Consider the following 24,986-nt stretch of genomic DNA (forward strand, 5'->3'; position numbering starts at 1 on the left):
AAAATGCTTCAAAGAAGCTTAATGCTACATGAGTTCAAGTCTAGGAAAAAAATAAAATTTGTAACTGACATCCACAAGAAACGAACGACGGACTTTCGGGACCATATTTCTCATCATGTAAGAGTATTATAGGTACAGATCACATGTTTGTGGAGATTTTAAAGCTATTGCGTTCATATTAAGATTCCAACTTTGTTTTACAATGTTCTACTGTTATTGTGCTTCAGGGATAGTAGGAACTCTACTTTAAACAACAACGAAAAATGAGAGAAACATACGTAGTTGGAGAAAAGAACGTGGCACACAAACCACTAATTCCTTCAGGTAAAGTATGTTTGCCTCTATTACACATTAACTAGACCTCATGAAAATTTTTGTTAAAGCTATGGATCGTAATGGGTAAGGCTTCCAGTACACACAGAAAAATTTCCCTAATGTCAATTACGCAATAATACAGGAATCCCCAAATTAGAACATTACTGCACGATACAGTGTTTGAGAGTTTCTTAAATCTAAGAGTTGGCTGCATGGAGATCTTGCACCAGGATCATCGAGAACTTTCTATTCATACTGAGTCGAAGTGTATGAACATCCTGTAAAAGAACTCCTACAAAAAAACAAGGAAATGAAATCCATATGTCTCTCAAAATCCATTTCTTGTACTCGGACTTTATTAGTATTCTTGAAGCTGTCACTCACAGCATGTGGAAAGATTACACCAACAGCTGGGAACGATGGAAAACCGTTATAAGGGCAATAGGAACTCCAGGATGCTGCTGGACTATTGCTGGAACATAAGAAGGGACCTTCCTAATACAACATAATGCAGAAAGTCTACAAAGAGTGCGTTATAGGTGAACATACATACATAAGCTATATTAAAATGCAATACAACCGTTCTGGATTGAAGCGCGTGTTACTTAAAAAATTGAGCTCGAAAAAAGGAACTGAAAACAAATTTGAAATGAGCGGAAAAAATCAATTAGAAGCATTTTACTTTTTAATTATCTCTTAAGAAAAAATTCTCTTGCAAATTTCAGATTTGTTCCCTAATCTTATTTAAACTTCGAGGAAAAATTTATTTTCACGCGAAAATTAACTGGTATAAATATTTGTTGATTTTGCTAATGCACTGTTAGAGATATTATATCAACAACTTGGGATAAAATAGCAGAATTGAGTGTCCTTCCGTGTACCTTATAGATGAAATAATGATATGTAATATAAACGAAAATCAATAAATTTCTTTCAGATATTTGAAACATCAGATAGAAACAGTTTACAGATCACATCATTAACCCCAGCAAATATACGGTATATTTTCCACAAAGGGGTAAAAATGCATACAGGCAAAGTCCCAAATATACACAATATTTTTGTAAAAGCCGAGTGAGTTTTACGGGAGATATCGTGAAACAGACGGATTGTAAGACGTAGAAATGCCAATCGAGTGGAATAATGAAAACTCCGCTTACGCTTGCTTCAATAATGAATAGTGGGTGTCTTTGAAAAGCAGTCTCATTTAACTAGTTACGCATATATTCTACGAATTATATAGTTGGGTATATTGTATGTTTCTAATCTGAACTCTTTGTACATACTCATTAAGTATATTCTTTTCAGGAAAGGGGACACACCTATCTCTTGAGAGATATTTTCTCATCCAAATAAGAGACTTCGAACTTCTAAGGCATGTAACAAAAGGTATAGTTGAACTTCAAACTTAAAAAAGGACAAGTTGAAAAATTCATGTAAGAATTCTCATACGTTTAAGTGCTTTTGGGTAGAAATTACTGTGAAAACTAACTTCTGAGTGAAGATTTGAAGTCATACAGTTCAGAGACGTCTTAGTTCCGAGGAGTGCAGGAATAGTTTTAATGAGAAATTAACCTTTATAAAGCACTTCCTAACATTCAGGTCAAATCACCCATACATGTAAAGAGTGTGAAAGGAATTATTTTTTCAATATTAAGATTTCAGAGGAAAAAGGTAACAAATACAGATGAGCGCCCTGATCTGTATTATGAGTGTTGGATGAAATTTTAAAATAAATCAAGCTTGGGAGAGTATATCATCTCGTATATATGTGAGATACATCTCGTATGTCAGAACTGTGGTGAAAGATATATTCGAAAATAAAATCTCCAAAGATATGCGGGAACACACTAATAAGAATGGAATGTAGTCACTCACTCAAGATATACGCTTGATATCTGTCACCATTGTGGGAAACAATTTAGAAGAAAGTCAATACTGGAGACACATGTGCTAACACATCTCTCCTGTTACCTCATATCATTCGCCAATGTGGAAAAAGTTTTAGTAAATATCACATATTAAAAGGGATATGGAAACAGATACAAATTTAAAATCTTGTGTATGTCAGTTGTGTGGTAGGGGATATAACGACATATCAGGCTTGAAAAGGCACATCAAGAAACATACAGGTGAAAAACCCTATAAATGCAAGGAGTGTGGAATAGGATTTTATGCAAAATCAAATTTGAAACAACATGCGGTAACACATTCTGGTGAAAAACCTCATTCTTGTCAAGAGTGTGGAAAAACATTTAATCGTATTTCAAATTTGCAAGAGCATATTCTAACACATAGTGTAGAGAAACCTTATAACTGTCACGAGTGTGGAAAGGGTTTCATTCGGAAATTATATTTACAAAGACATATGTTCACACATAGAGGACAAAGACCTCACCCTTGTCCGGAATGTGAGAAACGATTTATTCGGAAATCACAGCTAAAAAAACATATGGTAACACATATGGAGTTGATACCTCAAATGTGTCAGTTGTGTGGAAGGGTATTTAGAGATATGTTCCTATTGAGAACACACATCGCTAGACATACAGATGAGAGACGTCATTTGTGCCATGTGTGCGGGAAAAACTTCTATGACAAATCACATTTGACAAGGCACCTAGTGACTCATTCTGGTTAAAATATTCGTCTTACTAATGTAGAAATAAATTTCATTGTGATACAAATTTACCGCAGCAGATGCTATTACTAAGAGTACAAAAACCTCATAACCCTTACGAGTGTCGGAATGGGGATTCGGAAATCACATTTAGAAGTGTATATATTGACACACAGACTAGAGAAACGTCTTTCTTGGCACGAATGTTTATATTTTACTTTTAAGCATTATTGCAAAGACGACTTGTTAAAAACACACAAGTGCGGAACCTTATACGTGTTACGACTGGCACGGTACTTACTACAAAATCAATTTGCGACTCGAGATAAATAATGCGTATAGGGAATAAATTTTATACATTTTTCAGGTGTGCCGCACAGAACTTCGTGTAAAGTTACATTTGACAACCCACTTAATAATACTACCGCCGAAACATCCCACGCACCTCGTAAAAGAAGAAAAAGTTTTAATATTTTGACATCGAGATGCGTCGTAGTTATTCATTGGGTGCAAAATTCATACATTTCACCAGAGTGGAAAAGGATATACTTAGGAAAACTTTGAAACAACACATCCTAACAAACGAAATATGTTTACCTGTCAAATATCTTCAACGGTGTTTAGTTGAAATAACTATCTGAAAGTTTGCTTACTAATACAAACTATTTAAAAATAAAAATTTGTAAGAAATGTAGTGAAATATTTACCGGTATATTGCATTTTGACACAGCAACTCAAGCCAAGAAACCTCACTCACTTCATGAACAAGAATTTATTCGCTCATTATATTTCACAAAAGACAATCGAACACAACTATACATCTTATAGGTATTATGAGTTTAGGAAGACACTTCGTCGCGCTAAAATGTATATATACTTAAAGCTGACGAATTCTACACATGAATTGCTTAATTTGAGAATAGAGGTTAACGTCTAAACAGCTTCAATTTTGTACAAGGCAAATATCTTTATCGTTGAAACGTGTTTAGGAAGGGGTCTAAAGATAATCTTGGAAACACACATGATAGCTCATGCACATGTATTTTTAAAGCGTGAGATAAGTGTGAAAATATTTACTTGAAATATATCGTCTCCAAAGATATATAGTAACGCTCACAGATAAGAGCCTCCATATATGGCACGTGTGTGGGGAGCAATTTAAAGATAAATCAAGTTTGCAGGCACAATAGGACATTTAGCTGAAAGAACGTACGTGCGTCAGAACTGTGGAAAAAGATGCATTCAAAATATGATCTAGAAAGACATATGATAGAATACACATATGAGAAACCTCGTATTTGTCACAAGTTTGTAAAGGATTTTAAACTAGAACTAGCCTGGCCGGGCACAAATAAATACATACATATGACAGGCCTCAAATCTCTCAGGCGAGTGGTGAAAGACTTCATGAACAATCACATTTGAAACAACACATAGTGAGTCATTTCGATGAGAAACCTCATTCGGGTCAACAGTGTTGATACTAATAACTAACTAACTAACTCTATGGCCTGTTGATACTAATAGTAAAACTAATTTGCAACCACCTTAACACCGAATAGAAAAACTTCCTAACTCTCGAGGGTACGACAAGCGATTCAGAATTTAGTACAGCTTTGGCAACTAGTTACCTATTCATACAGGTAATTCTTTTCACGAGTGTCAAGATTGTGGAAAACGACTTAGACAAAAACCGTCTGGAGGTAGACTCATGTCCAAAATGATTGTCGCATATCTTCAACTGCCTTCTTGTAAGAATATAATTTCACAATGATCTACACGGTACTTTTAATACTGAAACTACGTGTATAATTGGGAAATGTATATTTGTGGTAAATTTCATAGGAAAATAATTAAAATGAGTAAACTAAATTTTGCTAAATGGACAAGAAAGTTTTATTTTCGTTTTACTGTACTTACTGCTCTTTTGACATGAAATTTGCCACATACATGTCTTTGTCGATTATACACATACTAACATTATAAGAAATACCGGGCGCGGCGCGAGAGGGGGTCGAGCCCTGCCACCGCCCAGGGCGGCAAGTTTGATGGGTGTCAAAATTTCAAAAAGAAAATACAGGGGCGGCAAAATTTAAGAGAATATAAAAGCGCCGGCATGTGAAAGTACCGTCCAGGGCGGCAAAACTTCTAGCGCCGGCCCTGCATGAGTGTACATGTAACAACGCATCTCCATGGGAGATCTCAGATGAGTCGTGAACATGGAAAAAAATTCGCAAATAGTCACACTGGACAACAGATAATGATGTAAAATCATATGTATGTCAGTTGTGTGGAAGAAGTTATAAAAGCATATCAGGCTTGAAAGCACACATCACGACACATACAGGTGATAGAGCCTACATGTGTAACGAGAATGAAAAATGATTTTATCAAAAGTCTAATTTTAAAAATACATATGGTGACTCATTCTTGTCGAGAGTGTGGAAGAAATTTAATCTTAGAGCAAATTTGCAAGAGCACATCCTAACACATAGACTAGAGAAACCTTTTAAATATCACAGTGTGCCAAAGGTTTCATTCGAAAATCTCTCATACAATTGCATATGTTCACACATACAGAGATATCTCATGTTTTCCCGGAATGTCGAAAAGGATATATTCGAAAAGCATGTGAAAAGCCATATGGTTACACATAAAAATTTGAGATCTCGTATGTGAGTTGTGTGGGAGGGGATTAAAAAAATATGAGGAACATCTTTGTTTGTACAAAGTTAAAAGCGTGCAGTTTCACTATGCGGATCCACACAGAAATTCATTTTTAAAAAAATACTTTCTCGTTTCACTGAGGTGTGCTCTTACATTCTCCGGTGCAGGTTCACTTTAACAGGTCTTCTTCAAGACAGCTGGCAACGTGTAGTTTTACTGTACGGATCCATAGTATAAGTAGTAGTAGTAGGAGAAGGAGTAAGTAGTAGTAGGAGGAGCAAGTAGTAGTAGTAGTAGTAGTAGTAGTGGAAGTAAGTAGTAGGAGTAGGAGGAGTAAGTAGTAGTAAGAGTAGAAGTAGGAGTACTTAGTAGGAGTAGGTATAGTAATAGTAAGAGTAGTAGTAGGAGGAGGAGGAGTAGGAACGGGCAGTAGTAGTACTTAGAGTAGGAGTAGTAGTAGTAGCAGTAGTGGGAACGGGTTAGAAGCTCCGAAGGGGTTGGTTGGGTTCTGTTCTCGATACAAAATGGGGAAATTACAGACTTTCCAAAATTTTATGGCAGCTTATTGAAGATTACGTGCATTTCAGGTTCGACTTTAATTTCTATATTTCCACGTAAATACGCATCTCAGATGTAAGTGCACACAATATTTCCATTACTTATACACTACTCTATTAAAATATTATAAATTTCTTCTGTAAATTTTAAAATCTATGGATCTCTATAGTATGACTGCACCGTTAAAAGTCATTTGTATCATAATAAGCATATTCGAAAAAAAGCTTTAAAAGAAATAGTGGCTGAAATATCTGCTTTTAGTTTTGGTGTCATAATTGCGCTCTTCTGCAGTGATTTGTTTGCTACGTCACGACAAAATGCTACCGTGTAAAAGCACAATATACTTTTGATGCCATAGAATATTATAAGAGATTTTTGGCAGCACATCTGCTACGAGAAATGCTTTCGTCTAAAACTAGCCTTAGACAAAAGAAATTGAACGAAACACAATAGGAAACCTAAGATCACCATTATTAATGTATTATTAAACTCAACGTATCTCCTACTCCAAATTAGCATTACCAATAAAAAAAATAACATTACTAGCACTCAAAACTGATTAAGAATAATCACATTTTAAACATTGAAATATATAATTGAGCCTGACTAAAATATAAGCAGTTAGGCAACCCTGAATTAATCGAACATTTGTGTCTATGGTTATGTACTTACGGCAGATAAGGAAACGACAGAAGATATATTGTTCAGAAAGTATTATAATTCTTCATGAAAGACTAGAATTTAAGGAGACCTAGTTCATAAAAAGTTTAAATAATACATTATTGCAAGAATTAGAAGTATCTTATTAGTTATTGTCTTAATAATTGAACACGCGGTATCACATTCACCGGTGACCTGTTAGCCCCTCATGTAAACAAATTTGATCCGAATTAAGTCAGATCGTTTGATCGCTAAAAATTATTGTTTGATGGCCACTCGTATTGACGTAATACAAATAATTATGTAGGAGGCTAACAGATTTGTCTCTTAGCCTCCCATTTAACCAAATTTGATTGTAATTGGGTCAAATCGTTTAATCGCCAACAAATATTGTTTTATCGCCACGCGTATTAACTTTATGCAAGTAATTATGTAGGGAGGGCTAACAGGCTAACCTGTTTGCGCCTCCATGTAACTAAATTTAATCGGAATTGAGTCCGATCGTTTCATCATCGTTTGATCACCAACAATTATCGTTTGACCTCCACGCGTATTGATATATGTAATCATGTAGGGCGGTCAGCAGGATAACTTGTTAACCCCCTTAGAACCAACTATGATCGGAATTGGATTAGATCGTTTTATCATCGTTTAATCAAACTTTAAAACTTTTCAACCAAAAAATTTCAAATTAAAAATTTTCAAACAAAATTTTAAAACGATAATTTTTTCAAACACAAATAATTAATTTCAAGCATTAATTTTGAAACAAAAAATGTTCAAACAAAATTTTAAAACGAAAAAAAATTAAAACAATTTTCAAATTAAATTTTCAAACTATTCCAACAAAATTTGAAAATAATTTCAAACTAAACATTTGGAAACAAAATTATCAAACTTAAAAATTTAAATCAAAAATTTTGAAACTAAAAATTTTCCAGCAAAATTTCGAAACTAAAAATGTTCGAAAGAAAAATTTTCAAACAAAAGTTCATAAGAGCGGGCCGCGGTGGCTCAGTGGTAGAGCATTCACTTCTGGTGCTTGCGGTCCCAGGTTCGATCCCTGCCCCCGCCAAGTGAAATTTGTGGTGGACAAACACCGTGTGCGTGGGTTTTCTCGGGGTTCTCCCGTTTCCTCTCACTTTCTTTATTCCACCATTTCATTCATCTCTCATCATCACAGTCCCCTTTAGCCTAACCGGCATAACCGTGGGACGTAAAACTCAAAAATTTCATTTTTGAAATTTAAGCAGATTGACCCTAAGTAATATTCTCAAAGTTTAAGAGGAACGCATCAATGTAATATGTCATGGACCCCTATATAACAGTATGAGATAAAATCCCATCAAAGGAGATAAAATAGGTCAATCACTGACCACGTGACCATAGTAATATTTGATAATAATTTACCCATCGAATGGGATAAGCTGAACCACCCAATTTTGTACAATGATACATATTCTTATTCTAAGAACAATTACCAATTATTGATTTGACAATACCCAAAATTTAATGCACAAATATACCTGTGGCCTATGAAAAGTAATAAACCCTGTACTCATTCATTTAATAATATAAGATAATACCCTAACAGCACAAGGTGTGCTAGGCATGTGCTATTTAGGCGTCCCAGCTATTTTTTACGTACCCGAGACTTGGTACATATGGTATTCATGTGCTAAGTATGTACTTTAACTACCTAAAGTTTTAGGTGTTTGATAAACCTAATTGATATTTGCGACTATGTACCACAAATGTAGCCCTTATATGCCTGGCTCAGTTTCGCACTGTGATAGTCGTTTGTTTTTATGTCGTCACTTGGGACATATGTCTTTCATGTTCGAGGTGCTTCCTTTAGGTGCATACTTTTTCAGATACTTATGACACATAATTGATATCTGAAGCGACGCACGAATGACAGCTGTTTGCATTTGCTCAAGCGCAGTCACATGCAACAGTTTCTCGCGCTTTGTGCACCACTTTCTCTCTTAGTACACAATCGCTTAGAAAAAAGAAGCAACAAGTAAATCAAATTTGGGAGATGAATTTAGAACAAGAAATGACCAGTGGCGTAACTTAATTTTTTCTGGGGGAGCAAGCATTAATACTCGTATTTGGTCCCCCTAGAAAAGTTTTTCCTAATTCTTGGGCTCCCTCTTTCCATCTTGCTCTTACTCTTTATGGAACCCCTGAAGCCTGTGGGCCCTTCCGCACGGCAAGGTCTGCGGGGCCATTAGTTACACAACAAATTAATTAAGGGAACACTATTGATAATATCAAAGCCATACGAATAAATATTATTTCTAGAGCCCCTAATATATATCGAAATGGGCCACGATTCATTTTTGTTTTATTTACCTTTTGTGTGCTGTTTTGTTTATGTAATTTAGTGAACCTGTCTGATGCTTCATTTATGATTTCGTGTTCCTATCGTATATGGAATAAGAAAGTTTTGTCTTAAAATGGGTCCCCCTCCTCGAACGGCGGGAAGCTTCCCTGGGGCAGTATCCCCCTACCCCCCACAAGTTACTGCCCTGGAAATGACAAAACTGATGGATAAAATTAATAAGAATTTTTCATACGTATGTGAACAGTTAATTATTTACGTAGTTAGGGATAAAGAATTGTGTTTCTTCGATGCCAGCTATCGCCGATCATTTGAAAATGAATATGGAAGAACCATGAAATAAAGTAAACAGACGCGCGTCATTTTGTTACAAAATTACATGGCGACCGGATTTTATCTGATCCCAAACGGTTATCGTCTTATATACAGGATTACAAAAGCACTCTGATTATCCAAATTAAAAAGACTCCAAGGATTTATCCCTCTACAAGCGACGTTTTGTTCATCGCCTTCGTGGCCAATTCGGAAGAGCACGCACCTAGTAATCAAAGAGTTGGTGGTTCGCGTCCACCCCATGGTACTTTTTTTTTACTTTTTTAAAGTGTTTTTTTTTAGACTCGCCTTAATGTAAACAAATTACGCATAAAGGTGATTTAACATATTTTGGGTGAGTAATTTTCGCTTACGGTACGAGTCAGAACATACCTAGAACATACTAGGTAAGTTCCCCAAGTACATCTCAGGCACGTGCCTAAGGGCGGACATAGGCTGTGACTATCACTTGTCATCCATCTGATTTCTCTCTTACAGGTACATAAGGCAGATACTGGGCACATTCCCATGTACGTGAGGGAACATGATAATCATATGCCTGCTATGTAATTGTGCTGTTAGGCTAAAGCGGGATCAAAGAATATAAAATAGGTAAATAACCTTGGAAATTTGATTTATTTGGCCATATTTATACCCATAAGAGGCAACAAGATAGACACCAAAATTTACAATGCATCATAGAGAACGTTTACCGAATTTTATTAATTTTGGTCGTGTTGAAATTATTTTTCTTCTTTCTTTGTTTATGAATTACGTAGATAAATGTAAATAATATCCAATAATAAGATTTTTTATGTTTTTACTTCTGGGCTATCAAGTTACAAGATAGATGTCATGGTTGTTATACACTAGTGAAAACAGAGTTTAGTGTCGATATCAGCAGAAACCATGTGGTATGGACGATTGTGAAACTTTTTTTAATGTTAAGAGAACAAAAAAAGATTTGTGAAAAAAATTATAAATAACAAATATGCACATTTTTGCTTTCTATATGCTTTTTTGCGCTCTCTCTCTGACACTCTCTGTCCAACCTATACCACTAGACGAAAACTGTGTGGCAGAAAGCTTAAATCCATTGGTGCCACAGGAGAGGAGAGAGATGAAACGCCTTTTTGGAGATGCTTACTTGTATTTTGAGAATGTGAAATTTTCAAAATACAAGAATTTACCTTGAACCACTACTATTTTGATATAGACCATGAGTTCTTTTTTTTTTTTTTTTTTTGCTTTTGACGGTTTTTTTTTAGAACTTGAAACACCATTTGTTTTTGTGGGTCCCATGAACTATGATAATTAATAATTGCGGTAGAGGCTTAAAAATAAAAAACGACTTTTTAAAGAATTTTTTTTCAAATTGATAGTAATGAAAGTAGTCCCTATGTAAATCTAAGTTAAAGCTCTTAAACAAAAAAACAAGTTTACCCGATTTAAAGATTTACATAGGCTCATAGTTCATGTGGCTTACCTTGAGTGACTTTAACGGTGTGACATAGGCTACGAATATAATAGCATGTTTTTTTTTTTTTTTTTAAGATGAGGAACGGAGTCAAAGGCAACCAACAGATTACTCATTTTACCAGGTAGTAGTATTTTCAGTCATCTGCCCTGAAACCATCGACCGACATTTGTCTGAAATAGAAGACATTCATAGTACACTGTATACACATTTGTACTTACTTCTCTTTGTACTAACATACCATGACGTCAGATTGACTCCAGGAATAAAAGAATCTCAGATTAGGTGTGATTCGTTTAATAAAAAAAAAATATTTACAAATAACTCGCATTACTGTACACTTTTTTATGCAAGAAGGAAAGAAAAAAATTGATATGTTGTTACTCGAAATGAAAATGTCTGTGGCCACACTTAAGTTATTATAGCGATGAATTGTCCAGTTGGGTTATGGTGTCCTCTTTTAGGCAGTGTCTTCTTATGATGTCTTCTCATGACATGCACTTTTCCGTTACGTATATGCACTTTTTTCTCCCGATTAGGAAGGTTTCTCGAAGATTAGCTGCTACACATCCTTTTCAGTAATGTCCCCATTAGCAAATGCCGCCACGCGCTTTCGGTCCTCCATCTACAACGGCGGCACGGCCGCTCGAATGTGTAAGCAAATGCGGATCAGTTTCGGTATTCGGGCTGCTGTCGCTAGTGCGTTTGGTGGCTAGATTTCGTATTCGGACCGAAGGCGGATACCCAGCGATTGGTCTTTTCTGACTAAGAGGCGATATATGGACAACGGACCGCCGTCTGGTTTGCCGCCTTGTTCCGAAAGCTTCGGTTCGATGTATTCGCTTTGCGTTTGTCAATTGTCTATAACAGTCCGCGTGTGGGATTTTCCAAGACATTGTGTTTGTATGTAGAGTATTACATTCGTGTATGTAAAGTATTACATCATGTGCGTTCTATTTTCAGTTGTTTGCTTTGATGATGATAGTTTAGCTACAGTACCAGATTGTTGGATTGTAGAACAAGGCACAGAGTACAAATGTGCATGGCCAACAACTGGTAAAAATTCGAATACATTTCATCGATATGCGATTTTCCATTTCAATCCTGAGCAATCCTGGAAACAGTACAAGATAAAGAAGCTTTACACCTGCGGTAAGTATATTTTATTTTATATATTATGATAGATTCATAGTTATTGTCCTTATTCCGATGAAATTTACAATACAAAACGGAAGCACAGACTGTTTAATATAAAGAGGCAGTAACGATACCGGCGGTAATTTCACTTCTAGTTGTCTCGTAATGTTCCATGTATATGGCAGACGTCTTGTTTTATCAAATTTTTGGATGAATCGGTATGTATTGCATTATTAAGGTAACATATATGTCCTTGTACATAAGGAATAATTCTAGTGTAGAATGAACACTATTCAGTGTTCCAATGCACTACTCCGGACAAATCGAATTGTGTTTACCTATGTTGTTGCTACTGTATTGAGTGTACAAGGACATATCCGACTCAATACTATTTCATTTTGGGGTAGCCACATTGTATTCATGACATGTTAACAGGTCTAGTACCTTCGAGTAAAAACAAAATTAGAATTTTTGGAATCCAAAAGCCAATGTTAAAAAAATGAAATGAAATCTTGAAGTTTAACGTCCCACGGTTATGCCGGTTAGGCTAAAGGAGACAGACGGTGATAATGAAATGAGTGAAATGGTGGAGTGAAGAAAGTGGGAGGAAACAGGAGAACCCCGAGGAAAGCCACGAGCACGGTGTTTGTCCACCACAAAGTCCACACGGCGCGAGCTGGGATCGAACCAGACCCCAAGCACCGGAGGTGAACGCTCTACCACTGAGCCATCGCGCCCCCAAGCCAATGTTAAATCGAGTGGAGTGTTAAATTCACGTATGACTTACATAATTTCTGTGTCAAGTCTTCCAATTCATAATGGCTAGTACATGTGTTGGTACTGGTTTACTTATGGCGCACCACATTTTTGAAGGTTTACAGGTAAAATGTACATACTTTGCATTATAAGATATCTCATTTCTGCAGGCGATAGAATTAAATATAGAGCAATATACCAGTATTTTAGCTGTACAGATGTTGAATTACCGTTACTAGTGTAAAATCATTACAAGTGGTTTACGACGTATGAAATAAATGAGTGCATATGAAAGATGGCTCTATTGGATGCTGTTTTGCACGGAAAACGGATTTTTGCACAGTATACAGTTAATCTTCATGTTATGTTTACAAGTGGAGCGTTGCTAGGTAAGGTTCTAGAACACGTCCCCCTTCTCATTCAACTGTAATAAAGAGAGAAAACGACGTGCCTCGCTCGGCAATATTAAGCTTCGGTTCTGAAAGGAACTATTCTAGCTACTAACCTATATTGGGGGACTTGTGTTCTAGAGCCTTCCCGCGTTACTAGTATGAAACCATGACAAGTGCCATTGAGATTTCTATCATTGCCAAAACCCACTTCTTTTTACTATGCTCGCTTATGCGTATACCTGCCATCGTTGACGTGCCTGCGGCCTTCGGATGCACTCCCGAGCTGAGCTATAGCGTGGGCCCTCCAGCTTCGCTTTGAAACAGTTTCAGTTAGTTAGCATTCGTGCTTTTTAATGGCCACCTAGCAGAAGTTGATATGTGTGTTTCGCATTGTAGTTTTTATGCCATACGTTCAGAACCGTATTTGTACGCAAATCGTAAAAAAAAAAAAAAAAAAAAAAAAAGTAATTTTCAAAAATTACTTCTCATGGGCCTCCTTGAATTTTATCTATGTCAAATAACATATTTTCATGTCGTCCAACGCAAATCATTTAGGAAACAATAAAAAGAAAAGTAGTGAAGGAACTATAATTTTTCATCAATTATTTCGAATGGGGAGCCAAAAGAAAACCTGGAAGCACGCGTCTTTGGAGCGGAGGACCCTAGTGGGAGTGAAAGGCGGAAATTTTGGCACCGGAAATTTTGGCACCAGTAGTTTTGACACGGTAATTTTGGCACCGGTAATTTTGGCACCAAGAAGCGAAGCAAACGGAAATTTTGGCACCATTTATAATAGAAATACAGAAAATGTGAGAAAATACTCTGAATGTAATAGATATTTAAATTTACATGTTATTAACTAGAACTGCTCCAGCGCGACGAATCAAACCAGTGACGAATGTACAGTCAGCGACAAAATTTCTTTCTCTTCTGTAAAATTTATTTTGCTTATAAGTTTAGAATTGATGGACTGATTTGAGTACTTTTCTGAAATTTACCGAAAACTATATCTGCTTTAAGTTGCTGAATATTGCACTCAAATCTGTTCGTCCATTCGAGAGATATTCGCGGAAGAAATTTTAACATAGGAAAAGAGCTTTTGTTACTGGCAGTACAGACACCGGTAAAGATACTATTGGCAGTTTCATTATATATTCAAAGCAAGTTAAAATTCCCCTCTAATGGGTTTGTATTTTACTTTCAAGTGCAAACAGTAAAAGCTAATTGGAACCAAGGAAATTGAAGTACAGAGAAAGAAAATTAGAAAATACTCTGGATATAATAGATGTTAATGTACCAATTTATTTTGCAGAGGAGATTACATCGAGATTCTTTCCATCGAAACTTCCGACTCCCCTCTCACGCATATCCCAAAGCCTCATTAAAAGTTTAAGATTGAAATTGAAACAAATCCCTGAACGTGATTGGCTTGTCACACGGCGGCGCTGAAATCCGATTGGCCGGTCAACGGATGTTGTCGAAAAGTAAAAGTATAAATTCAGTATTTGATTTTTACTTCATTATTTTCAGTAGTGTCATTAACTGAAAGCATGGATGTGATAAGGTCAACGCGAGGAGGCGAGAAATTGTGTTTAGAGGGGTATATGTATACAAAACATAAGATTTCGAAAGAAAGTATTCGGTGGAGATGTTGTAAAAGAGTTAGTCTACAGTGCCCAGGAATTTTGAACAGTGATTTAAATAAGTGCAATACAGTTTTGATTCACGAACATATACGGTGACGAAGATGCAGTGAAGGTTGAAAGTAAAATACAAACCCAGTGCAGTGAACATAGTGCAGTCTTCAGCAACTCAAAGAAGATACAGTTTTCTATAAATTACAGAAAATTTCTCAAATCAGTCCATCAATTCCAAAGTTATAGGCAAATAAATTTTACAGAAGAGAAAGAAATTTTGTCGCTGACTGTACATTTGTCACTGGTTTGATTCGTCGCGCTGGAACAGTCCTAGTTAATCTATATATATAAAAGAGAACGTACAAAATCCTTTGTCCGCTCATCACGCTAATACGGCTGAACCAATTTCTTTCATTTTTGGGGGGTTATTAGGATTTGGACCCTAGATGGTTTTTATCATATCACTTTAATTTTTAATTACCAGTGTCTTGAGATAATTGACCATTCAAGTGTCCATAACGTACAAATCCTTTGTTATTAGTTCATCATAGGTAAAAATAAACGTATTTATATGCAACCCGCATGACCGTGTCACTCGGCGGGTTAACATAAATGACAGGCGATATACAGCGGAAAATAGCTTGAATCTTCTGTTTAAAATTTTTTAATTGATTTGCTTATTTTTACAGACACTTTTACAATATGCCAGCACCGGGATGACCGCAGCGAAGCGGGGCGGGTTAACATAAATGACAGGCGATATAATGTTAAGATTTACTGCAATCTTCTATGGTTTTTATCATATCACTTGAAAGCGAAAAAGTAAAAATTATCTAAGTAACAAAGTTTATTGCGTTCCGGGGTGACCGCAGCGAAGCGGGGTGAACGCTGCTAGTAACATATGAATTTAAATATCTATTACTTTCGGAGTATTTTCTCACATTTTCTGTACTTCAATTCTAAATGGTGCCAAAACTTCCGTTTGCTTCGTTTCTTGGTGCCAAAATTACCGGTGCCAAAATTACCGTGTCAAAACTACTGGTGCCAAAATTTCCGGTGCCAAAATTACCGCGCCCCAGTGGGAGTAGTAGTAGTACGCGCTATGGTCGTTCAGATTTCACTTTAAACTGTAGGTCCACGTTTCTCAATACCTCACTAATAAAAAGGGATATATCAATAACCACCCTTTCAACTCATAGAGCATATCATTGAAGCGTATTGTGAGATCCGCAGGGCATTATCTATTTCATTTACATTATTATTATTAATTCTATTTTTCTAACATGAGAAAGAAAGAATCTCACCCAACTCCTTCCATGCCTTCGGATCCGGTACTGCTACTCAGTGTACCGTTCCACACGATCAGTCGAAAACAAAACTAACAATTCCAAAACTGCTGTAAATGACAAATCCGGAACATAGATTCATATAAAGAAATTAATGGTTCGTATTCATCATTCAGTGCATTCGAAACTGTTAACTTTAATTCGACGTAATCGTTTGAAACGATTCAGTGGGATGCAGTACCGATTCGGAAACAATAATGGCTCTATCGTGACCGTGGGAAAATGCAATAAACGAAAAAAAATGTATAGAAAGGTTTTACCATGGCAGCGTCACGTCTGTGATTGTGCGGATTGTAATAAAGGTAAAAAAAAAAAAAAGCCCTGCGGGGTCTCTCACGCCCTTTACTCGCTCAGCTATATCTTGTAACCTAACTGTTTGTCAGTAAAGTGTGTGTGCAACTGGCTGGGCGATTCGGAACAAATGCCAAAAATATAAACACCAGATTAGCAGCATTACTTACTTCATGTGGACACAGCCAACAACGTACTAATCATTTCCGTTCGTCACAGTTAGAAATCACGAATCATAATCAAGTGACTCGAAATTCCTACCGAACAAAACTTGGGAGAGGGAAGTTTCCCCTTAAATTTGTGTATTTACATTGTTCTCGTTGTCACCTTAATTGGTTTTTCATCTCCGCTTTGTGTCATCTTTGTAAATAGTGAAACAGAATAATGTAAACAACTCGAAAGACTGAAAAGTATAAATACCATATATGAGAAACACCTCTTTGCGGCCAAAATAGCCTGGTTTAAACAAAGAATTGATTCACACAAATCCTGATTCGTGGTTAATAATATGTAATAGCACTCTGGAATAGTATGCTCCATTTCTTTCAGAGATGAGGGTGGACGAAAACTAGACGGAATAAAGTTTTCTAAAACAGACCTTAATGCCTCGATGACGTTGAAATCTGGCGATTGTGGAACCCTAGGGAGGCGCGAAAGTTAATCGTGATGCTATGTAAACCATGTTGTGAAAATAGTAACCATGTGACAGGCAGACAGATCGGGTTGAACCATAGGAAGGACGTTGCTCTATAAAATGATCTCAAAGGAATAGTCATCGTTCTAGGCAAGAGTACAATGCTCCTTGGAGAAAATCATAATCTCCCACAGTGTCACAGAATCATACCGTTCATAATTGGTAGTGAGAACAGGTTAACGAGGTCTACACGAATAACAAACAAACATGCTCGCCAATCGCAATACATGCTGTGGAATAACGCTTGAAATGTTAAGTTGTTTCCGACTACTGTTCACGTTATTCTGTCCAAATTCTGTATAACCTTCCGTTACATAGATGTTCAAGTAATGAATTCGTGGTATTTCATATTAGTGGAATATAAAAAAAAACTTTACTGTTAATTGGAGATAAATAATAACGAACTTATTTCCTCTGTTTTTTTTTTTTTTTTTTTTTTTCAATTTCAGACAATTACAGAAAAGCAAGAGAGAAAGAGGTACTTGCAGTCGAAACCTCAGATTTAGCAACTACCGCCGACACAGAAAACGTAGGAAAACTCGTCGTTATTTTCACGAGACTGACAGTGAGGAGAACATAAGTTCAGATGAAGACTTAGCGAGCCATCCGTTATTTGGCAAAAATAACGGCATTCAGGATTCTCCAGTTGGTCTGTTTCAACCATCATCCATAGGTATGTTCTCAATCACTTTATTTCACATTTTATTCTCGACTGCATTTTAAGGGCATATATGATATACTTGTTGTTTACACTGTTTTTTAATAATTATGTAATGTAATGTAGGATCACTTGTTTCAAATATCATAGTAAAATATACACTAACCTGAGATTGCTACTGCTACTTCAAGCATGATGCTTGAATTCTGGGAATATTTATCGCACTGCAAAACTAGAATACAAATGCCTTTAGTGTAAAATATTTTGCGACGAATTGTATAAAATTCTTCTTTGTATCCCGATTGTTAAGCATGCAATTGCAAGAATGTTATTTGCCTTAATGACGAATGATGTAGCCGTATCTACAAATCTTTCTGGGGCTAATGGAAAGTTTCCTTTTGGGAAATCTAATCTGCTACTTGTTATTAAAGGTAGTTATTTTCCTCACGCTTCTAGAACGTATTATTATTATATTTTTTCGTATTAAATATGGAAGAAGAACCTATTTTTGTAATTTTTGACATATTTACCATGTTTTTGCTAGCTGTACTACTAGTCTACAAAATTTCACAACCGATGTCTCCTTCCATCTTTAACAGTCGCATATCAATGTTATTATTACTTTAATATATACTAATGAAGGGGGAAGGTTCAGTTACTGACCCCATTATATTTCTATACATCTGAGTAAAGAAACGAAAATAAATGTGTTTCCTAGCTCTTCAAATATTTACATGAAATTACGATACATGTACGTGAGCTATTGTTTCTGTACATACGCGCATATAAACACTTCTACCAATACACTGAAAACTACAGTACGTATAACCTACGATAAAATATCTCCATGTAGTCGATTCGTATCTCGTCATTCATTTTTAAAAAGATGTGAGCAGTAGATTTTATGAGTTGAATTTGTTTTTGAAAACATTAATTTGAGCATGCCAAACTGGTATATTTGCCGTCGGGTGAAATATATTTTCAAAATAAATGTCTCAAATGCTCAAAATTTTAATGGAAAAATTAACAGAGATATTGACAAAAATATTGCGTGGGATCAGTCTCTGACCCCTTCCCCCCCCCCCCCGCTTATTCATATCCGACTGTTAATAGAAATGTGCAATCCGTTTTAGGTGTTCAAAACGGACATTGAATTACTGCGAAAACAACACCAAACATTAAGAGTGAAAAGTTGTGATTGTTCCGAAAAGAGGACTCGCTGGCGCAGTGTTTACGCAACGGATGGTACACTGGAGACCCGGGTTTGATTCTCGGTCCAGTTCCAATTTTTCACTTTGTAATATTTTTAATATCATGGAGCGCCGTTTGTTTATACACTGCTTTTAGAGTGCGATGTCCCTCTTCAGCAATAGCTATGTAAGACGTAGCGCTTCTGTTCAAAGTATGATTTTTCTGCTTGAGGCCCCATGTTCGATCTCGCTCGCACCAAGTGAGTTTCGTAATTGTTTGGCGAACACCGTGTGCTAGAATTGACTCCCAGTTTCTTCATCCAGCGATTTCTTGTATCATAATACACACTCCGTTAGCATCAAACACAAAATTAAGTTTCATAAATTGTTTTCAAGTTTTCATTTTGAAACTTCTCGAATTTGTTAATATCCTCTTTCTTTACTTCGTGGAATTTGGTAACCCTGATTATCAGGGCCCTCAAAACCACTGCTACGCAGTGATTTCTTTTTTCAAAACTGATTTCTTTTATTAGCATGGGATTCACTGGATGTGAAGAATTAAAGCTATGGGAAGAAGGACTCAGATGAAAACTAGGAAACTTGTCATTAAGTTAACTGTCAGACAAAAGTGCTAATTCGAGATATTATTTACAGTTAATTCTTTAATATATAATGAAACCTCTGAATAACGGATCGCGATGGATATGATTATTTGTCTGCAAATAAGAGATATTCATTAACGAATTCCTCCTAGATAATTACTCTACTGGTGATTACATAAAGCAGAATTTAAAAATTCGCATTATTTAAGAGTTACCGAGCGGAATAACGGACGGACGTACCAATATTACAATCTTATAAGCCCCACTGTGTAATTCTAACAGAGGCTAATATCGAAATACTGTACTCAGTGTTAGAATCGCTGGGGGATTTGTTTATATGGGCGTGTACTACAAAACATAATGCTTATAGGGTCATTTTTCTTTCAAGTGCAAGTCACTTCTATAGAAGTCTCTTAATGTGATTAATGACGAAAGTAAAAGTAGAAGTAACCGAATAAGAGTTTACTAAGAGAGAACCAACCACCCATGGCGGTTTGTGAATTTCTTAGGAAAAGAATACTTCAATAGTTGTCTGTCGTGTAGTCATTTGCACTAGCTTCTGATCAAAATTTGCTTCTAACTGTTGGATCTATTGAAACGGAATAGAAGATTATAAAATTAAATAAAGTATTTTCTTCCTAAATACGTACAGGCTGAAAAAATTCTTGTCAGTTATGAAGAGGTTACTGTAATGGTGTGGGTACAGCAAGACTGTCCTGTCTGCATCTGAGTGTTTCCGTAAAAGGGAAGGCTCTCTGCCATAAGAATAAACTATATCTTTCCCGGAACGAAATACATTTGTCCATATAATGGACGTGTCCGGTATAGAGAAGTGTTCGTTAAGGGAACTTTTACTGTATCTAAAAAAATGTCACAGAAGCTGGACAAAATACAAACAACTAAGTGTAGTTTACAGTCTTTCATAGTATAAATTCTACATATATTCATTAATTTAAAATGTTGACTGTTTAAAAAATTTGCATGCTAATTAGTTCATGTTGTTTAGTTACCAAACACCATTTTCTTTCACTCCTTCTACTTATTTATTTTTTATTTTTCAGAAGTATTTCACAAAACACTGAAGAGCCTTTCAGATTTTGACATAGACAAAATAACGGCACGATGGTTTAAAAATGCTGTCGACAGACGCGGTGGCAGAGCGAGAAGAAAAAAATCACCTATTAGTGAAGTGCCGGAATATTTCTGAATACCAATAGTGAATACGTTTAAACAATCTTTTTGTTAATAGAAAAATATTTGGCAGTAAGTAAAAGAAGATTTTGTTCTAAATTAAAATGCCTAAGTGCAAATTAAGTACAATAAAAAACAAAGAATATTATCATATAAGGAAATCAGTAAACTCACATATGTCTTCAGTAGAAAAGGAAGCAGGAATTAACCATCAGGTAGTGATAAGCAAGTGTGTTAGTAATACAAACTCAGGTATTAATGTAGAAGCCCCTTCTACATCAACTGGTACTGAAACTTTTAATAATGCAACCATTGACATTTCACATCTGAGTTCGGATTATAGTGATCTAGAATTCTGTCAAGATCTTAGTGCTGGTAGTTCATTTTCAAAGAAATAATGCTGCAACATACGCAGGTGTCTCTGTCTACTATAAGATCAAAATAAAATCGGACCTTATTTGAAAGTGTTGCGAAACGAAAAGTTTCATTTGGTGTGAGGTCAACCTTGATGATAGTAGTGTTTTTGCGTTAGGTGAACATAAGCTGTGCAAGTCATTTCTTCGGAATATTTGCGAAGCTAATGTTCATCTCTTGCAGACGTCTTAATTATTTTGTATTGTAAACTATGTATGTAATTTTCCTTTTCTAAGAATAACAGTAAAATTTGTAATACGAAATAAAAGCTGTTATATAAAATAATGCCATTTAATAAATATATAGTAGAAGAAAAACTATTTTATATTTTCATAACACCCTAAAACTGTATGCTAGTTCCCTAAGGACTCCCATTGCAGTGATTGTAGAAAACAGTGTTTCTCAAAATGTGGGTCGTGACTAGTAGGATAATCTCTGGATGTATATAGAGCAATCGGGCGAGGAGAAAATTTAAACAAACTCTCAAAAGTAAAATTAAAAAAAAAAAATTGATGTTACTTAAATCACCAAAGATATGATTGTAGGTCACAGAATTAATAACTGACAAATCCTGTACACCAACGCGCAGTTTCAAAGGATTGAGATTGCCATTTTTGTAATGTTTATTTTCTACTTACGAGAATGGAATATGCATATTTGATTTTCTTTTTTTAAATGTATTCTTTTCTTGGATAAAGATTTTGGTGAATCACTCCGGACATTTAACCACATATATTATTAGGATACGACTTACCCTTGCTTATTAGTGTTCCACGGGTTCCGTGCTTTTGTGTGAGTACTGTGATTCGAACATAGTGAGTAAACTACTTTGTTATAAATGTTTTTGTACTCCCTACACAAAATGGGTTTTATGTCTCGTTTAATATATTTTTAGAAAGTTTGATTCTAATATTTGTGCCACGATTTGTAAAAGGAGTTGCTGAAAACTTTTTCTGGTTAACCCATTTAAATTTTAACGTTGCCATGTAATCAAAATGTAAGGTGTTTTTCAAAGAAAGCTAGCCCGTCCCTAATTACCTTACCTTCGTGGTTCGTGCATCATTATCATCTGCATGAACCTTGGTTTCGAATTATATTTACTTTCGTTACGGGTGGATAAACTCGGAAGAAATTCAATAAATTTTAACCCTCTCTGTTCTTCTAATTTGGGCCACAGGAAAGAGGTAACTACGTAGTGTAGGGGAAAACCATGTATTCTGAAGAATTCAGTACATCGATTATATCTTAAGGAGACTACAACCTATCACTGTAAGGTAAGTGTTTTTGGAAATTCTTTACATTTCAAAACTGAAATAAAATTAAATCTTTGAGTTTTACGTCCCACTCTTATGTCATTTAGGCTAAAGGAGACGGTGATGATGAGAGATGAATGAAATGGCGGAAAAAATAAAGTGGGAGGAAACGGGAGAACCCCTAGAAACCCACGAGTACGGTGTTTGTCCACCACAAAGTCCACACGGTGGGAGGAGGGTTTGAACCCGGGACCCCAAGCGGCGGAGGTGAACGCTCTACCACTGAGCCACCGCGCCTACATTTCGAAACTGTGTATGTGTACATTCACTTAAGTAAGTCAGTAATAATGGCCTAGGAGCTGATGTGCTGATCACAAATCACCCAGTTGAAGTGCACTATCTGGTGACCATAGCTGTTCCTTGCTGTAGAGCCACGTAACCAGATGACGCATGTTGAACTTTGTGATTCCTATCTGCGTATCAGCTTTGCTTCCAGGCGCCGTTATTTCTGTCTTGCCTAATTGGATTTCTTTTTGTATATCCTACTTAAGGTAACTCCCCAATTGCCTCACTATGCTAGTCCGATCTTACAAATCTGGAACTCTCGAACTCCAGCTGAAATTGAGTCGAATCCGGAATGACGCGCTAACCATGCAGCTTAGCGAACCCCTCTCTCTCTCTCTCTCTCTCTCTCTCGCTCTATATATATATATATATATATATATATAAAGGAAAGGGTAAAAGGGAACCTTCACCAGATCCGGAGCCTCCTTTTTTTTTGCACTGTCCCTATATATATATATATATATATATATATATATATATATATACAGTGGCGTATTTACGATTTTGTTTCGCGAGGGGCTTTGCTAACTTTCGGGGGGGGGGCTTTGCCTGAAAATGTGAGAATTCTGCATATTCCATATACTTTACTATAGTAAGTAAGATTTCGGGGGGGCTTAAGCCCGGAAGTCCCCCTAAATACGCCACTGTGTATATATATATATATGGAGAGAGAGAAAGCATTGGCGGGATAAGCGCGAACTCAAAGCGGAACTATGGCGAGGTCAGCCCTAAAACCGCCAGCGATTCGCTGGCGGTATAAGTGTAATTTCGTTGACGATCCGCCAACGGTAGCCGCCAGCGGTCCGCCATTTCGTGGCTTGATGTCGCTTGAGGTCCGCCAGCTATCCGCCGGCGCCTTGCTAATGGGGGTAACGCTTAGAAAAACAACTGCTAAGCTGTAGGAAAGTTCTGTAATATGCTTACACTGGGTATGATATAGACTGATTACCCCTTATTACCATATGCAGTGTGTGGTACACAAGTTTCACAAAATTTAGACAATAGAATTTACAACACTTATGGGTGAACATTCCCTGTGTTGGACGGTTTTAAAAGTTAAAAAAAAAAACTTGTTGTGGTTAGTTCCTTAAGAGTTTTAACATTGTTCGTGAGTAAGTTAAAAGTACTGTTTACCTCTTTGTTTTTTTGTTCCACTGAACAGTATCATTTATTACATAGATCCCGGAATGGTTCTTGTAACAATGTTTTATTGGATACCGTAGTTTGATAGTATAAGTTTGGTGTATTACGAACACCCCTAACTATCTTACGATAAACTAAATGAAACTAGTATAATGTCCACTAGTTTTGTTTAAAAAAAACGACTAACCCACTTCCGTTTTTTGAACCATTAAACTTACTTTATATGAGTAATATAAACGTCACTACGAGCACTATGGGTTTTACTGTTGAGTTCCGGATTTTAGACCGAAGCGTTCTCTGATTTTTTTTTTTTTTTTTTTGTTAACCGTACTTATTTAGCTGCCAGGAGCTCCAAAAAGGTAGATTTCCTTTTTGTGTGCAGTTTTTTTTTTTTTTTTTATGGGCCAACGGTTTTGCCCTGACAATAATTTTGGCTTTTTAAAATGAGGTCATGACTTTGGCTGTTAATAACTTATTTGCGTTACTTTTTTTTAATTTTAATAGTACCTTGTCATTTTTACATTTATTATGAACAAACTTATATATTTTTACACATTCACAGTGTTATATGAAACACACACGACATTAAAAGAAAAAAACATAATTAAAAACTTTTGATTTTTCCACTCCACAAATGACAAGCTTGACAGGTGCTGACACCTGTGCGAAAAAACAGGCAGGTTGCCTAGCAGAAAACAATCACAAGGCATGTAAACACAATAGAAATTTTAACTTAATTACACTCATCCCTGCTTAGACATGTATTATAGTTACTGTTTAAACATTATAACATTTACAAAATATATTTAGCACGAGAATTATAGTATTAAAATTTATTTACATTGTCATGTGGAGGGGTACTGTACTTTTTAAAGATATTGGTGCATAGACGAAAGAGGGATGTTATTCATTTTGCAGACGAACATCGCCCGAGTGGGCTCAAGAACTGTTTGTAAATAGTACTTTTAAATAGTACAATTA

The 24,986-nt window shown here is 36.0% G+C and overlaps 1 protein-coding gene across 1 annotated transcript; it reads left to right on the plus strand.

Annotated features, from left to right (window-relative positions):
- The first annotated feature begins 7,653 nt into the window (after positions 1 to 7,653).
- Positions 7,654 to 21,676, plus strand: LOC145666336 (uncharacterized). The gene is made up of 3 exons (XM_081733453.1): positions 7,654 to 12,108; positions 17,659 to 17,882; positions 20,721 to 21,676. The coding sequence occupies exons 1-2, from the start codon at positions 11,901 to 11,903 to the stop codon at positions 17,787 to 17,789; spliced, it is 339 nt and encodes a 112-aa protein (XP_081589579.1). The 5' UTR covers positions 7,654 to 11,900; the 3' UTR covers positions 17,790 to 17,882; positions 20,721 to 21,676.
- The last annotated feature ends 3,310 nt before the right edge of the window (positions 21,677 to 24,986 follow it).

The sequence above is a fragment of the Thermobia domestica genome, chromosome 12 (genome assembly GCF_964235325.1).
Source record: "Thermobia domestica chromosome 12, izTheDome1.hap1.1, whole genome shotgun sequence".
Classification (NCBI taxonomy): Eukaryota; Metazoa; Arthropoda; class Insecta; order Zygentoma; family Lepismatidae; genus Thermobia; species Thermobia domestica.